Below are 17398 nucleotides of genomic sequence, written 5' to 3'. Positions count from 1 at the left end.
ACACCAGAAAGGCGTTCTTCCCACCCCTACCAAGAGAATGGCCAGGTTATTTTGTGAAAGAGTAACTTCACGGAAATGAGACTAGGGTCTACAGACTTTTCAGGGGATTTCCATATGGCAAGATGTAAGCAGGGAAGACTAGATCCTTTTGCAGATTTTTCCCCAGCCTGCCAAGCTGCATAGCGGCAGTTCTAGAGGACCACTAACAGTCCCTGAAAATCAAATACATTCTGGAAAGGAATTCTCTCCACAGGAATCTTTAAAAATACTAAAAGAACATCTAAACAGTCTTGGTTTCCCTTCCTCTTTGAAACAGTTAATCACATATAATCATGGTTTAGTTTCCATTTTAGTTGCCTTTTAGCATACCATACAAATGAATTCTTAAAGGAATGTGCTTTCTCATGTCTCGATTCAAACCCAATCAAAAAATAAGGGCACAAAACAAACAAAAGGCTATATTATCTGGGAATAAATAATCCAGGGCTAACAACTCAGCTGGACTACCCTTCCACAATGGGCACAAAGCCTCTGAGGATAGGGTCAGACACGGGCTTGTGATGTATCAAAATTATAAATAATTACAGCAATGAATTCATTTAATCAATCAATTTCACCAGTGGTATGCTGGGGTGGACAGGGCATAAAACTCCACACAGCTATCAATTGCTCCGATTACAGCTGGCTGTCAGCCAGAATTCCCCTGATCCATGTTCGTTAAATGCACATTAATCTGAATTTGGCAGTGTAATCAAGGACCTAACTGAACTGTGAAATTGAATTCTGCAGTAGAACATCATTTGACCATTTTATGCCAAGGCTGGGGGGGAAAAAAAAAGGTTTGGTGGGGGGAGGGCGAGAGAAAGAAAAGGGAAAAAAAAAAAATCCTGCCGCAGCCTCTCTTTGTCACCGTGGCCTTCCATACTGGTGACAGGGAGGCTGTGGCTAGATCACACTGGACTGGGCGGGGGGTGAGTGTGTGTCTGTGCCCAAAGAATGGGGGCCGCAGAATGCTCGGTGAAAGATGGAGAGTCTCTCTTTCCAGTTCCCACAGAGCTACAAGGGATGGGAGGCGGCTGGTCGCAGTTGCTTGAGCGTGATGCTCCAATACACCTTTTCGGAGTACAATAAAGCAGACACTGCTCAGCTCAGAGAAAAAAGCCAGGCCGGGTGTTGTTCGCTGTACATAAATCAAATGTGGGATAAAAGTGAATCACAGGCCTCTATTATCTGAGCAGGGAGAGGACATCTTAAATTGTTCTTGCTTGACTCGAAGGGAAAGATATGAGGACCAGCCTCAGCTTTGAGAAAGGAAAATGACTGCCTGTGGGAATTCCAGAGAGAATCCGTAACTACTTTCTCTGCAGGGACATTTTAAAGGCTGGCAATTAGGGGAAAGGGATTCATTCAATCCTGTGACTTGAATATGCATTTACTCTCCTGTGTCCCTCTGGTTGTGTCTTGCTGTGCCAATTCTCCCTGCCTGCCGTGGGCAGGAATGCCACTGATGGGGGCCGTTCCCACCTGCCCTCAGGTGGGGGTAGCTTGCTGCATCCTAGTAAAACAGTAGCTGCTGTTCCTGCTTGAGGAAAGCCTTCGACAAGTGCCCAGCCACGGTCAGTTTCCTCTGAATTTCTTCTTTTCATTTACAAAACAGAGTGGCCCTATTTCATAGATGACAAAGGGACACAGCCCACACTATGAGCTGCCATTCAATTTTGGTTCAGAGAGGCAAACCTGTGCTATCACTGCCAAGGAACAGTGGTCATGAGCAGGACCTCCAGGGACCTAAAGAGTCAAGGTGTCTATTTAAGGTTCTAATGCAGGGGACTTGGGAAGTAGGTTAAGCTCTGGATAGTCAGACACTTGCTGGATTTCCAAATTGCATGTAGCAGAGAGCCATTCACCATATTTAGTGTTTTGCAAGGAAATCTCCCAAACCCTGACAGGGGCTTCTTAGTTAGGCATGTAGGAACTTTTACCTTGTGATGTGAAGTTAGAAGAGTCGTGTGTTTCTTTGCCTTACAGAATATATGGCAAATGGACGCTGAGAGAGTTTGGACAAGTGGCTTATGATCTGTACAAGTAGGCAAAGCCTAGTTAAAGGAATGAATAAGTCTGCGCTCAATCAGCAGGCTCAAGCATACAGGTCTCTTCCTCCACCTCTGGATTGGTATATCCAATTAACCCCCCACAGTTGCTGCTCCCAAGTCAAAGAATGCATCTTCTGTTCAAGAGCAGATTACTCTGACCTGAGATCTGCCACTGCCTGCAGCCGTGAGGGTTGTGGGGGAGAGGGGGGTGTCTGTACCTCTGGGGACCAGCTCCCTGCTGCAGAATATGGTTCAAGTACGTCAGGGCTTCCAAGACAGCTGGGACAGATATTGCCAGGTCAGATTAATTTCATTTTAATTTGGCAATGGAAAACTCACTCATAATGACTAAAACACAATTTACTTTGAACCACAGGAATATTCGCGGGAAGATTTGTCCGTTCTCACGCAAAGGACAGGTAAAGCCTCCATCAGAAGGGACAGATGTTCGAGATGTTCTGAATCACCTCTTTGGATGTTTTATGAACCTTAATGAATACCCTATAGGAGCCTATATGTAAAGAAAAAAAATCAAAATAATACCCATTGTCATATTAAGCGATTAGCACCTCTCCCTCCCTCCCTCCCTCTCCCCCAGACCTCTGATTTTTGTGGCAGCCCATAAGATTTCACAAGCATTGCCATTTTGTTACCCATTGGGCCCTACAGGATCCTGACAGTGTTCAGCTGGGGTAAGGAGCTGCAGTTTTGTTCCTGGACCTTGGTTGAATCTGGGTGTGCAAGTGCCACAAAGAGCAGTGAGTCATTCAGTTATTGGCGCAGGAAGACTAAGCACACTGCCTCAACTACTTTTTCCTTCCAGGGAAAGCGAAGTGACAGCTAAGCAGTGAAAAACCATTGCACTGGTAATCCTAGAAGAAAGATCTGGGGAATCGTGCCAGTTTTTCTTACATCCTTTGTCATCACTCAGAACCCTTTGTCACTATGTCACTTCTTTGGGCTGTCCTGGGATGCAGCACTGGTCATTTTGCTGCCCGGGACACAGGAGATGGTGGGGATAACATAGAAGGGTTGGTTGGCAAGAACCATCATCCTAATGACAGATGTAGAGTTATGGACGACGCTTCTTGCTTGAATGCTGCTAGATATTCTGCTCTCTCTTAACATCTGGCCTCTGTGGGAAGTCTGAGAATTTCATGCCCATTCTAGAGGGTAGAGTAAGCAGTAGGGTGGTGGGACTGGGGTCCTCAGGCTAGCTCAGTCACTCAGGCATGGTGGGCTTTGAGGAAGTCACACAGACACTCTGGCCTTCTGTGACCTGGATCTCTGAGGTGAGGATGACAGAACTTATTAGTCTACACAGAATGGCTGTGAGGGCAAAGTCACATGGGACTTGTTCCCATATTTTGAGAGTATGTAAAAGGTTGCACAGGGAGGATGTTTCTATGGCTGGCGTTAGCAGACGTGGTAACATGTTTTCCAACCAGAAACATGCCAGGGAAGAGGGGCTAACACTGAGTGCCTGCCGTGTGAGAACTCTTTTACATTTTTTCGTCTTTTTTCATCTGTAGAAGAAGGTCAAAGTAGTTATGGAAACACTCTACTTTACAGAGGAAGGAACTAAGGCACACACAAGATCATATAGCCAGTAAGTGTGTGAATCCAGGGAACAGGATTCTAGAACTTGTGCTCTTAATGTCTTCTGTAATGGGTGAGAACATCTGGACTGTCATTCATAAAACAGAATGAGACCATCACTCAAGGTAGAGTAAGTGCATATGAGAGTCTCAGGGATCTTTACTCTTAATGCCTCCTTTTGGCCCATGGTCCCAGCTTTTTCCCCACAAATCACAGTCTGGGTGAGGCTAAGGAGCTTCTTGGAGGATGCTACCCTACTGAGAACAGAGAGAATCAAGTACATTCCTCTTGTGCCCCCAATCCATCTGTGACTCATCACGCATTCCTCACCAGTAAGGTGAGGGCTGTCTGCGGCGTGCACATCTGGGCCCTGAGACCTCAGACCCGTTTTTCTGCTCCTCGGTTTTCTTCTGGGGAAATAGGAATGTTCTGGAATATATAGACTCTGGAATCAGATGGACCTAATTTTGGATCCTGACTCAGCTGTTTGCCTTCATATCCTTGGGAAGTCCGTAAAGAGTTAGCCTCTGAGTCTCAGCTTTCTCACTGTAAAAAGATGATCTCGAAGTCTTCCAGAATTGCCATGATGGCTAAATTGGGTAGTGTTTGCAAAATGCTTAGCTTGGTGCCTGGAACATGGTAACCCTCAGCTTCACATCATACCTGTCACCTGTCCACATGTTACACATACAGATTCGTGTGAGACTATGTGTATTCATAATTTGGCTACTGTAATTATTAACTTAGTTAACCCTCACACAAGGTGATTTATCCCCATTTTACAGATGGAGAAACAGAGCTAAGCAATTTACTCACCCAGTTATTAGTGGTTTATCCCTTTGGATTTTAAGCCAGGCAGTTTATCTCTAGGACCCAGGCAGTTTATCTCTAGGACCTACACCCTTGAATGCCCCAAAGCACTTGACAAATGGTTAGCTCTGTAACAGTGGTTCTCAACTGGGGCCGACTTTGCTCCCTGCTGCCCCATAGGTCATTTGATGGTGTCTGGAAATTTTTTTTTTAAGATTTTACTTATTTATTCATGAGAGACAGAGAGAGAGAGGCAGAGGGAGAAGCAGGCTCCCAAGGAGCAGGGAGCCTGATGTGGGACTCGATCCCAGGACCCTGGGATCATGACCTGAGCCGAAGGCACACGCTTAACCATCTGAGCCACCCAGGCGCCCTGGAAATATTTTGGGTGTTACAGGAAGGGACGCTATTGGCACTTAGTAGTAGAAGCCAAGGATGCTGCTCACCATTCTCCAGTGCACAGGACGGCCCCCCACAACAGAGAACTATTAGGCCCAGCATGTCCACAGTATCTAGGCCGAGAAACCCCGCTATTGAGTGGGACAAGACCATGCACCCCAAGGGAACTTCATGGCTGCAGGTATTTAAAGGAGCTTGTAAGAAGGCAAGTGCAAGGCTTGGTGCCTGCAGAAGCTATTCCTGGGCCACTGGGGATGTGTCCAATATCTGGCGAAGGATTTGAGACCAGAGAACCAGATCCCAGCTCAGCTATGAGCTCTGCTGACTGACTGCACTGTTTCTGAGCCCCTCAGAGCCCCTAGATTCCTCAGAAGCACAAAGCAGGCAAGAATTCCTGCCTTCCAGGACTGTGAAGCTCAACAAAGCAACACAAGTGTCTGGCACACAGCGAGAGCTTACTGAGCTGGCAGAACTGTGATTACACGGGGGGGCTTCCCAGCGGCTGGAGCCAGAGCAAGGCATGGATTGCTGGGTCAGCACCAACACACACGAGCTGGAGGCTGCCTGCTCCCTGAAGAGCACAGGAATGAGCAAAATCAGATGCCTAGTGACACTGTCTCTAGCCAGTTTCCCTCCCTGTAAAGCAGCCTTGTCTGCAGGGGACGGCGGAAAGCGTTCTCTCTCCATAGCAGGCTGTTTTTAGAGTTGTGTGGTGTGGATAGATTTTGGTTGGCTTTATTTGTTGCCCAAGGTTTTATCTGCCCAGCCCCAGCCCCAAACTTTCAGAAGTAGGGAGATAGATGCCATACCTACAGATTTATAACATCCTTGATTCCTGTCATGTCAACAGGAAAATTAGGTAGATAACGCTGGAGGAATTTTTTCTGTGGGTTAAGAGTATTTTTTCTCCGTTAGGCCAAAATATAAAACTGGTGTCTGTTTGTCTCTTTTTCACATACACACATCCCTCCCTCCTTATTTTTGCTCTGTCTGGAGACCCACACAAATTTCATGCTTTCTCTTATTATTTGAAACAGGAACATTACCCACCAGCCTCTAGGACTTTCCATGAGGCAAAGCCAAATTATCTGAGTCGTGATCTCTATTTCTTCCCTCAGCAGGAAATCCAAATGTGATTGGTAGATTTTTTGAGTACATTTCTAAAGTCACAGGCTTTTTAGAGAGATGTTATATTTTTAATCAAGTAAATATTTTAATTACTAACATGCCTCCTACCTCCTACCCCCTACCCCCCCCCCCCCCACTAACCCTGCTTGTGATTTTCTCATGGGTCTCCAATGAAATGGAACAGCAGCCCTTGATCATAGGGCTGAAAAACTCTTGGTAGATGTTCCCAAGGGTAAGTATGTTAATTTTTTTTCTGAGCCACAGTAGTTTTCTGCATTGTTTCTGGGTTTAACAAAACCAGATTTCAGAGCAGGTGTGCTTTGCCTTATATTTGGAAGTCTATAGGAAGAGCGATCTAGCTAGGAATGAAGCAATCTATCCTTCCCTCCATCCTCTTCTTATTCTTAGCCTAGAGTTCTGGGGGCCACTGCGGCTTCTCCTGGGTTTTACTGGCAAATGCAATTGAGCCCCTTAAATAATGTATGCCCACATAAAGGGAAAAATAGTGGACTAGGAGAAACATCAGGCCTGAATTTTGTCCTTGTTTTGCAACCAACTAACTATGAAACCTTAAGTGTGCTGTGTGACTTTCTGGCCTTAGTTTCTCCTTCCGTGAGATGAGTGTGCAGGGGCTGCTGGAGGGTTATATTAAATCCCAAATGCCTCTAGGGATTAGGCTAATGGGAAAAATGAATGAAGAGGGTTGGGCAGGGCCGGTCCCCTCTAATGGGGAGACCTTGTCTCCAGCCAATTCCATTTCCAATGCTAGGTGAAAATGTGGGGCCAGGGATATCAGATCATCCCTTTTTTTTTTTTTTTTCAAGAGAAGCCTAAAACTCAGAAGTTGAAGATTCTAAGTGAAATATCTTGATTTTTCAGAAGTTGGTAATGACTATTTAGTGGAGACACCAGGTCAATGGGCCAAATATGGCCCCAGGGCTAAAACATTATTGCCTCTGGACAGAACTTTCTCTATGATCTTGACCCAAACAGCTTCCTACTGTAAGTGTTCAAATATATCACACACACAAAAAATCATATTTGACCCTAAATAGCCAAAGCAATCCTGATAAAGAACAAAACTTCCTAATTCCAAACTATATTACAGAGCTATTGTGATCAAAATAGTGTGGTACTGGCAAAAAAGCAGACTCAGAGATCAACAGAACACAGTAGAGACCAGAAATAAACCTACATATACATAGTCAATCAATTTTTGACAAAGGAGCCATGAATATACAAATGCAGAAAGGGCAGTCTTTTCGATATATGGTGCTGTGAAAATTGGACAGGCACATGTAAAAGAATGAAACTGGACCCCTGTCTTACACCACATACAAAAATTAACTCAAAATGCATTGAAGACTTGAATGTAAGCCCCGAAACCATACAATTCCTAGAAGAAAAATAGGAGGTAAGTTCCTTGGCATTGGTGTTGGCAATGATTTTTCATCTTCGACACCAAAAGGAAACAATAGCAAAAGTAAACAAGTGGGACTACATTGAAATAAGAAGCTTCTGCACAGCGAAGGGAAAAATCAGCAAAATTAAAAGTCACTGATGGGATGGGAGAAAATATCTGCAATCCTCATGTCTGTTAAGGGGTTAAAAAATATATAAGGAACTCATACAACTCAATAGCAAAAAAACAAAAACAAAAACAAAAAATCCCAAATAACCCAATCAAAAAATGGACAAAGAACCTGAAAACACATTTTTCTTGGGATGATATACAAATGGTCAACAGGTACATGGAAAGGTTCTAGACATGACTCATCATCAGAGAAAAATCAAAACCACAATGAGATATCCCCCCACGCCTGTTAGAATAGTTATTATATTAAAATTTAACTTTAAAATGAACTTTATTAAAAGCTTACCATGTAATCCTGACTTTTTTGTTCCTTTTCAACAGATCCTTGTAAACTTTGCCAGAATGCAGGAACCACTGTATTCCTCCATCTAATGGCTTACAATCATATACTTCTTAACAGAGGATTAGTATAATATGAGCACACAATATTTATTAGTAGTATATCAGGATAGCTTTCAAATAAAGATTTTTTTTTTTTTGCCTTTCAATCAGAAACCCTATAGGAGATCTCCAAAGACTTTGATTTTAATAAATAAATGTGCCTTGCCCCATATCCTCTGCCCTTGGGGCTCGTGGCTGGAAATCAGGTAGGGTTTCAATATGGATTCTCACTTAAAAGGCAAAACATCACATTAGAATCTGACTATGTGAGAAGGTCATGCTAGCACCACCTTTGTGGGGTGCATGCACACGGGAGGTAAGGAGGCAGTGAACGTTACCTTTGGAATGCACATTGTGGGCTCGGACAAGCGAGGGTAGGTGTAGGAGTTGTACGAGTGTCCTTGGGAGTGGGTTTTAAATGCACTTGCTCCGAAGGGCATCATCGGTTCCTGGAGCCCCGAGCCTGACCTGGACCTCTGCCGCATGGTAGGCTGAGGGCTGGTCTGATTCAGGTAGGACGACTTTGGCCTCCTATCATAGTCATCCAGGCTGGGTCCCCACTCGCTTTCGCTGAACACCAGACTCTCCTTGGAGCACCCACTGGTCCCCGCAGTTCGAGAAGGTGTGAAGTGGAATGGATAATCTAGAGGGGAACTGCTTGAGGCTCTCTGGTACTCCCACTTGAGGTCGCTGTATTCACTTGGTTTACTTAGTGAGTCCAAGTGTGCGTGATAATCAAGGGGAAATCTGGCAAGATCGGATTTCCAAGGCTTCATCTCAGGATAGTGGGCCTCCCCGTGTTTGGTCTTTGTGACGTGCCCATTTTGCTTGGCCACGTGGCTGCTCTTATAAAATGGATCCAGGTCGTCGCCACAGAGACTTTTTTCTCGATACTTCTCGGTCGTGTAGTCAGCAGTGGTATCAGATTCGCTGGAATACTGTGAGAAGGTGATGAAGCCATTTTCTTCCCGATGGCCTTGACCGTGGCTGGAGGCTCCCTGGTCTGGGGTAGGCGGGCTTTCCTTCCTTAGGGAGTTGGAGCGAGTCACGGAAATGTTGTCAAAGTCCTCCAGCAGGCCGTTGATGGAGGTTTCCTTGCACGGTTTATTTCCTCTAACGATTGTCTGGGAATAGTAAAGGGAATGCCATTTAAAGAAAACATTTCATGCTTTCAAATTGATGTTGGAATCCCGCCCCTACTCCAACTAATTTAAACCACAGAGGAAAAAAGACCCCAGGAACATACCCTAAAAAAAGTGATGATAAAAAAATTGTCGATTGATTTCAGTGGTGAAATAAGTAAAATATTCTTAAATTGCAAATAATCTTAAGTTGCAAATTTTCTTTTACCTATCTCAATAGAGAGATCAATTAAACATCAGAAAGCCATTTAGAAGACTATATAAGCAATCACTGTCTTATTTAGCAGTTTAGGGGAAACCTCCTCCCCACCCCTTCCCCTCCTTAAATAATAAACCCTAACCACCTAACAATGAGATGATTATAATTTTAAGTCTATAACTCATTAGAAAAAGCATATTATTTTTTACATTCATTATTCAGATTATGTGCAAAACCAGCAAACACCGTCACTTGAGTATTAACATACCCAGAAATGGGCACACATTTTTTTTAACCCTTTTTTGGAAGACATAATGAAAACTGAAGTTAGCAGATTTTATGGAAGAGGAAGGCACTTTCTGAACTGTAAGTAAGGAACAGCATGAAGATTACTTGTGAGATTTTATTTGTGATTACATGTGATATTCTCATTAAGCATCTAACAGTAATGCCCGCGACAGTCACACTTCTGTATCATCATCGCGGACGTCCGGATGGCTTAGCAATTGACGTGGTTGTACTTGAAATCTTAGTGACAAACTGCCAAGCCCAAATGTTCCCTTTAATGAACCTAAATAACACTGGAATACCAGGAACAGAAAGAAATCACAAACCACTTACAAAGCCAGTCAGCTGTGCCTTGACAATGACAAGGTTTGCCGCAAAATATGATGGGGGGTGGAGATCAAAGAACAAAGTGTTGTGACTCCAGACTTCCAGGATTTTAAGAGAAAAATACCTTTGAGCAAGTAGCAAAGGAGTTCAAAATCATCTCAGTAGAATAGAGGCTTTCAAACTAGAGGAAAAACTCAAAGCGGTCCTAGAGCATACGCTTTATAGATCAGTGCTTCCCAAAGTCTCCAGGATGAAAGGCAAGGTTTTCGTTTTTTCCATCCAATCAGTCCGGGATGAAGACTTTTGGTCTGTACCCTTTTCTTTTAAATAAACTTTCAATTCTGGAATGGTTTTAAATGAACAGAGAGGTTGCAAAGAGAACATATAAAGCTCTCATATATCCCTTACTGTACCGTTAACATCTTACACTGCTATTAACTAAACTCCACAGTTTGTGTGAATTTCATTAGCTTTTTCCCTAGTGTTCCAGGGTCCCATCCAGGATATCTCGTACTTATTTGTCATGTCTCCTTAGTCTTCTCTGGTCTGTGATAGTTTCTCAGACTTTCTTTGTTTTGGATGACCTTGCCAGTTTTAAGGAATAGTGGTCAGGGGCTCTGCAGAATACCCTCAACTACGAATGTCTGATGTTTTTCGGTTAAACTGAGGTTACTGGTTTGGATGGGGCGCGGGGAGATCACAGAGTAAGGTACCAATTTTATCACATCATATCCAGCATGCCTGTTGTCAACATGGCTTATCATTGCTGATGTTGGCCTTGCTCACCTGGCCCAGGGAGTGCTCACCAGTTTCCACACTATAAAGTTACATTCCCCTTCCTTCCCTGCTTTCCAAACTATACCCTTGGAAGTAAATCAGTCTCCCTCCCTGAGAAGGGGTATCTACATAATGTATGCGGAATTCTTCTGCACCGGAGACTTGCATATTCTACTTATTTATTCAATCATTTAGTTGTGTCAGTACGGATAGAATCATGGATATTTGTTTTATACTTTGGATTATAATCCTAAAATATACTTTTGTTTTGTTTTGTTGCTCTAATTGTTCTAGCTTTAGTTACTGAGAGTTCTTTCAGATGGGCTGCTCTGTCCCTTTCATAAGCCCCCATCCTCTTATTTTTTGAGCCCTTCCCTACTTTTTTGGCTCTACAAGATGCTCCAGGTTCATCTTGTCAGTTCCCTGCGCTTGCCCTAAAATCAACAATTTCTCCAAGGGGCCTGGTTCCTTGTACTGGATAATGATATCAGAAACTAGTATCTGGATGCTTGGGTGTGCTCACTGCTACTGGGGTGACCCTGTTTCCAGGCCCTCTCAGTGAACAGAGCCAGGCAGTACATGGATACACACTTCCCCCGGCATGCACACACATCTCTAAATATATCTGTCCATCTATAACTGTATTAAGCTAAACATGAATTCATACTGTTGTCTCTGAATCTCATCTAGAGTACCACATGGTTCATTCTAGTTTTCCCTCATATTTGTTGGTGAAAAACCTGGATCTTCAGCTGCCCTTCTTTTGGTTATTCAATCCCAATATACCGATATAGCAGTCTCAGAATCATTACCCCACACCACAATGGGAAACACCGTTGCCAGCTAAAGTGCTGTGTTCAGTATGGTTTTTTTGGACACTGGGCTTAAAGTTTCCATTCAAAGAAAGCCCTGTTCTCCAAAGTTACTTAGGTAACACCCCCTTCAATGACATTATATCAAACAAGTATAACAGTTACATTCTTCTGCCACAGTTTGTATTCCCTCCTAGGATCCTCTTGATTTCCTGGTTGGCTAAAAAAATTACTCTTTGTGCTGGAAAGTTCTATGGGTATTGACAAATGTGAAGCATCATGTATTCACCATTACAGGGGTCAAAATCTCCTTCCCCTTCAAAATCTCCTGAACTTCCCCCCAGTCAGACACCACCTCCTCCCCAAACCTTTGGCATACTGCTGATCTGTTTTTCATCCCTATAGTTCTGCCTTTCCTGAATATCGTATGAAGGGAATCAAACAGTCTGGAGCCTTTTGGTCTGGCTTCTTTCATTTATTATAATGCATTTAAGGTCAATCCAGGTGGTTCTGTGAATTAATAGCCAATTTCCCCCTATTCTTTGAAAGTCACTGAATGGTATTCCATCATGTGGAGTGTTAGGATTGCTTGCGGAGGAGGGGTATAAATGGATTGATTGTCCAAATAGGTGATGTTCTGTGTGAGCATCCCCCAGAGAGAAAAAGAACCACCTGTCATACATACATCTGGGCCTCTTCTCAGAGCAAGAATATCTACACCCACCCCAACAGATGAACTTGGGAGAAGCAATACCTTGAACAGGGAAAGGTAAGCACAGGGAAGAGGAAAGGAGGAAATGGACATCTTTCGACGCATTAAGTATGAATGCTAGCGACTCATCCTCAAAACTCTCAAGTCTATCTGAGCAGCTTCCAACTGCATTTCAGTTGTATCTTACTTGTTTATCATTTCTCTATTTGCTCAACGTATTCTTCAAACTCTCTTAGACATAGGTACTGTTACTTTCTGTGGATTTAACAACTGGCCTCCTCTCTTCTTCAATAATGCTTTGTGCAAAATTTTTAAAAAGATTTATTTATTTATTTGAGAGAGAGAGTGAGCGAGTTCATGAGTGAGGTTAGGGGCAAAGGGAGAAGGAGAGAGAGAATCCTAAGCAGAGTTCCCGCTGAGCAAGGAGTTCAATGCAGGGCTCGATCCCATGACCTGACATCATGATCTCAGCCAAAATCAAGAGTCAAATGCTCACCTGACTGAGCCAGCCGGGCACCCCGTGTTTTGTACAAATTTTTAAGAAAATAGTATTAATCCGTTTCTATCACAGTGGGCCAACTAAAAGTCTTTTTAGCCACCATTCTGGACAGAGATTATACTCTTGCACATTCCTATTCTCTCTCTTTATCAATAACTGGCAGATTACTCAATGAAATGTTCTCAGGAATTCATGGTCTTCCCCAAAAGTAGCTTCCTGGTATTTCTAATCCTGGGCATTCATATTGACTGATATACCACATGAATAATGACTATAAGGTATGCCGAGGTCTTTAAGTACCTTCTCAATTATTAGACCTGCTTGGATAATCCTTTAGCAAAAATATTATCCAGACTTTCTCTGAACTTGACAAATAATAGTTAGCTATATAACAATTTTTCATGTTCAATGTTATCTTTGGGTCTATATCCCAGAAAAAAAATCATTTCTCTAAATTCTATCCATCTTAAACAGTATTAATCTTTCTTGTCTGCCTCTACCCTTCCTATCTCTGAATACATGAAATATTTAGCTCTGGGACCACAGAATCACTTCTAGCATCTTAATGTTGGAAGGAATCTAGAAATTATCTATGTCTTCCTTTCCCGAGTAACACTAAAACTCAGAGCTGACTTTGCCCACTGATACATAACAGACCTGGGATTCAAACCCAAAGCCTCTCTCTTCAGTCTAGTGTCCCCCTCTCTCTCTCAAATCAAGGTATAGCTGATACACAATGAATGTTACATTACTTTCAGCTTAGTCTAGCTCTCTTTCTGAGATACACTTCAGACTCTTTTGAGCTAAACAAAATAGCACCAGCTGGATGCAAACGCTTCATGTGTGACATCACAATCCATCAAAAATGGGTCAATAAAATACGTATTTTCTATTGCGCACTCCATTCCCTAGCAACGAGTTGTTCAATTTACAGCATATGGGCAATTATAGGTTCTGGTGTTAATTTCAGCCACATTTGCTATGTGATTTAGTTTCATCCTTTTTTCATTACCTCTTCTCCAATTTATAAAAAGGATACTGTCACTTGATATCTAGTGATACCCCTCCCAGCCACCTTCAGGAATTATAGAGGCTGATGGAGGGAGAGATTATATAGCAGTTTCGAAACATACCAATGTACACACTGCCTTCCGGTGTACACAAATTTGTAAATCTGAAATGAGTAAAGAACATTAAACACAACTCGTCAATGAAGGCAAGTTAAAATGTGAAGATTATAGAGTAAAGAAAAGATCAGAGATGAAAAAACTAAAAATCATGGTAAGTTTTCAGGAAGAGGAGAATTACGAGCTAGGTCCAGGAGGAATTAATAGATGGACTCAGATGACAAAAAAGAAGAAAAAAGAGGTGATTACCAGCTCATCACTTACTCAATGATGGAGGCACAGCGATGATCAGAGTATGTTAAGACGCCACTATCTTTGGGCCATGTGGATAATTGTGATAAAAGAAGAAAGGGTCCCCTGTTCATATCAAAGTGACATTTCAATCACTCGTCCTTTGAATTTATATCCAGAGAACGTGTTAGTTCATCTCAGCAAATTAATAAATGGCTATGATGGGGCTGGACTATTAGTCTTAGAAATTCACTACCAGGACAGATATTTAGAAGGAAAAAAACCCTTCCCTGTGTGATTCTTTTGTGGTCAGAGCATTATTGAGTACTTCCTTTGAAACTGCTGAATCCTTTAAATCTTCCCGTTTTCCCACTAAAACTCTTCCGGTTTCATTAATGAGCTGAATGTGCAGGCTTGAAACTCAGTCACTTTGGTTCTGGGGAATACTGTGAGAAAGGAATTTAGATGTCTATCTATCATCTATCAATGTACCCATCAAACCACCTATCCACCCACCTATCCATCCATACAATAACAGCTAAAGCTATAACAGGTATAACAGAAATCTAGAATATGTCTATACCCATGCTATCTGTAAATATTTTTTTTTAAATGACTAAGTGATAATATAATGAAGTTCTGTTTGGGAGAGCCCTTTTTTCTTTGTGCTGTAAATATCTTATATTTGGAAAATGAAAAACCACACAATCATAAACAACTATTACACAACTCTGTCCCCCAAGTAAGTTCATTTAGATTTTTCTGGGAGATGAGAGGGTCACTGTTTCAACACATGAATTAATCTGTGACCTCAGAGTTGGGGGGTCTGCTGTTTCCATGTACTTATCATTGCATATCCAGAGATGTATGTTCAGTTTATATAGAAAATTATAGCAGTAAACTCAATAAACAGAATTCTATATATTTATTAATGTGGAAGGAGAAAACTTACTATGAGCTAAATGCTATTTAGAAGAAAAAATAAAGACTCTCATTGAATAAGAAACACTTTTTAAAAACAATGTAGTATTTTTTAAAATTTTATTTTATTTTATTATGTCAGTCATCATACAGTATTTCATGTATATCATTAGTTTCTGATGTAGTGTTCCATGATTCATTGTTTGCGTATAATACCCAGTGCTCCATGTGGTACATGCCCTCTTTAATATCCATCACCGGGCCAACCCATCCCCCACCCACCTCACCTCTAAAACCCTGTTTGTTTCTCAGAGTCCATAGTCTCTCATGGTTCGTCTCCCCCTCTGATTTCCCCCCCTTCATTTTTCCCTTCCTTCTCCTAACGTCCTCCATGTTATTCCTTATGTTCCACAAATAAGTGAAACCATATGATAATTGACTTTCTCTACTTGACTTATTTCACTTAGCATAATCTCAATGTAGTATTTTTTATCCTTGTTTCGAATCAGGCTCATAGCATTACCAGCTGTGTGATAGTGGGCAAGTTACCTAACCTTTAAAAGCCATGGTTTTTTAATCCCTAAAATGGCAAGAATAAATCTTTGCCTCATTGGGTTAATGTGATTCAATAATATGTATAAAACAGTTGGCATGATTTCTGGCATGCAGTAAGTACTAAGAAATGGTAGATATTTATTGTATAAGTTAAAATTTACTTATAAATTAGGTTGATAATAATTTAGGAAAAAAGCTGCAAATAACAGAATAAATTTCAGCTTTCTACAATGGAAGAACTGATGTTTTAGACTTTTAAAAACCATTATTAGTAACTTGAGATACAAAACAGAAATTTCTTGAGTTTAAAGATGTATCTTCAATTAACTACTATTGTTATATATATCAAACAAATATTCCTTATAGGTCTAAAAAATGGAATACTTTCAAGTCATGATTAGCACTCTATCGGTATCTTTCTTAAAAATGTAATGTCTGAGTCATAAAAATTAACAAAATTAGACTTACTATTTAAACTGAAAGATATGTACAGAAGAGTAAGATTAATAGAAATATAATAAAGTATTGACGGTGGCCATCTCTAGGTTGGGAGATTAAGGGTGCTATAGATTTTAGACCTGTGCTTCTCAAATCTTAATGTGCATACAAATCATGGGCAGATCCTGTTAAAGGGAGATTCTCATTCGATAGGTCTTAGGAGGGGGCTGAGATTTTGCATTTTGAATGAGCTCCCAGGCAGGGATAATGCGACTGCTCACTCTTCATACTGTATACTCAATGAGGTTAGTGTATTTTCCAGATTTTCCACAACTAGGGTACTTTTATAACAAAAAACATTAGACCGGCATATACTTTTCAGTTTAATAGGATTCAGGATTATATATATATGTGTGTGTGCATATATATATAGTATTAAATACACATATTTTATTAAGTATAGAGTACAGAGTTAAATATGTTTTATATCTAGATAACATTATATATACATATACACACATATATATAGTATTACATATATACATACTGTATTAAAATTACTTGATGTTATCAGTTGGCTGTTAGGGGCTACACTCTTCAACATTTTCCCATTCCCTATAGGGGTGAAATACTTCTAATGTTTAACTAAAATGAATACTTTAATAGATTTCACTATTTTGGCACACGTGCTTCTATAGCATCATGATCTTAGTACGAAGCTATAAATCTTAGGGTTATTGATGAATAAAACCTGAGTGCCATGGAAGTGAAGGTGTGGTTGCCAATATTCGAAAATTTCAGAAGAAAATTTTATCTATAGCAAAAACAAACAAACAAACAAACAACAACAACAACAAAACACAGAAAAACCCCAAGACACTGTAACAGGCCATATAAGGCATGGTCTTTCCTTGGATCCCCTTTTTAGCATTTGGAGATGTTTACAGATGGTATAAATGTATTACTCTTAAAGGAACCACATGCTTGTATCATATGATCTCACTGATATGAGGAATTCTTAATCTCAGGAAACAAACTGAGGGTTGCTGGAGTGGTGGTGGGTGGGAGGGATGGGGTGGCTGGGTAATAGACATTGGGGAGGGGATGTGTTGTGGTGAGTGCTGTGAATTGTGTAAGACTGTTGAATCACAGACCTGTACCTCTGAAACAAATAACACATTATATGTTAAAAAAAAAAAAAGAACAAGATAGCAGGAGGGGAAGAATGAAGGGGGGGATCGGAGGGGGAAACGAACCATGAGAGACGATGGACTCTGAGAAACAAACTGAGGGTTCTAGAGGGGAGGGGTGTGGGGGGACGGGTTAGCCTGGTGATGGGTATTAAAGAGGGCATGTTCTGCATGGA

General features: G+C 41.5%; 1 protein-coding gene across 1 annotated transcript in view; it reads right to left on the bottom strand.

Annotated features, from left to right (window-relative positions):
* Positions 1 to 17398, bottom strand: part of PAK5 (p21 (RAC1) activated kinase 5) — a 102697-nt gene that overhangs the window by 31812 nt on the left and 53487 nt on the right. Inside the window, exon 2 of the mRNA XM_028112977.2 lies at positions 8343 to 9128. Coding sequence (XP_027968778.2) covers positions 8343 to 9128 — 786 coding nt within the window. The remainder of the gene's footprint in view (positions 1 to 8342; positions 9129 to 17398) is intronic.

This window comes from Eumetopias jubatus, unplaced genomic scaffold (genome assembly GCF_037043125.1).
Source record: "Eumetopias jubatus isolate StellerSeaLion01/CBP00866 unplaced genomic scaffold, mEumJub1_p1.0 scaffold_9, whole genome shotgun sequence".
Lineage (NCBI taxonomy): Eukaryota > Metazoa > Chordata > Mammalia > Carnivora > Otariidae > Eumetopias > Eumetopias jubatus.
The sequence above is the reverse complement of the archived record's forward strand: the minus strand, read 5'-3'. Positions and strand labels throughout refer to the sequence as shown.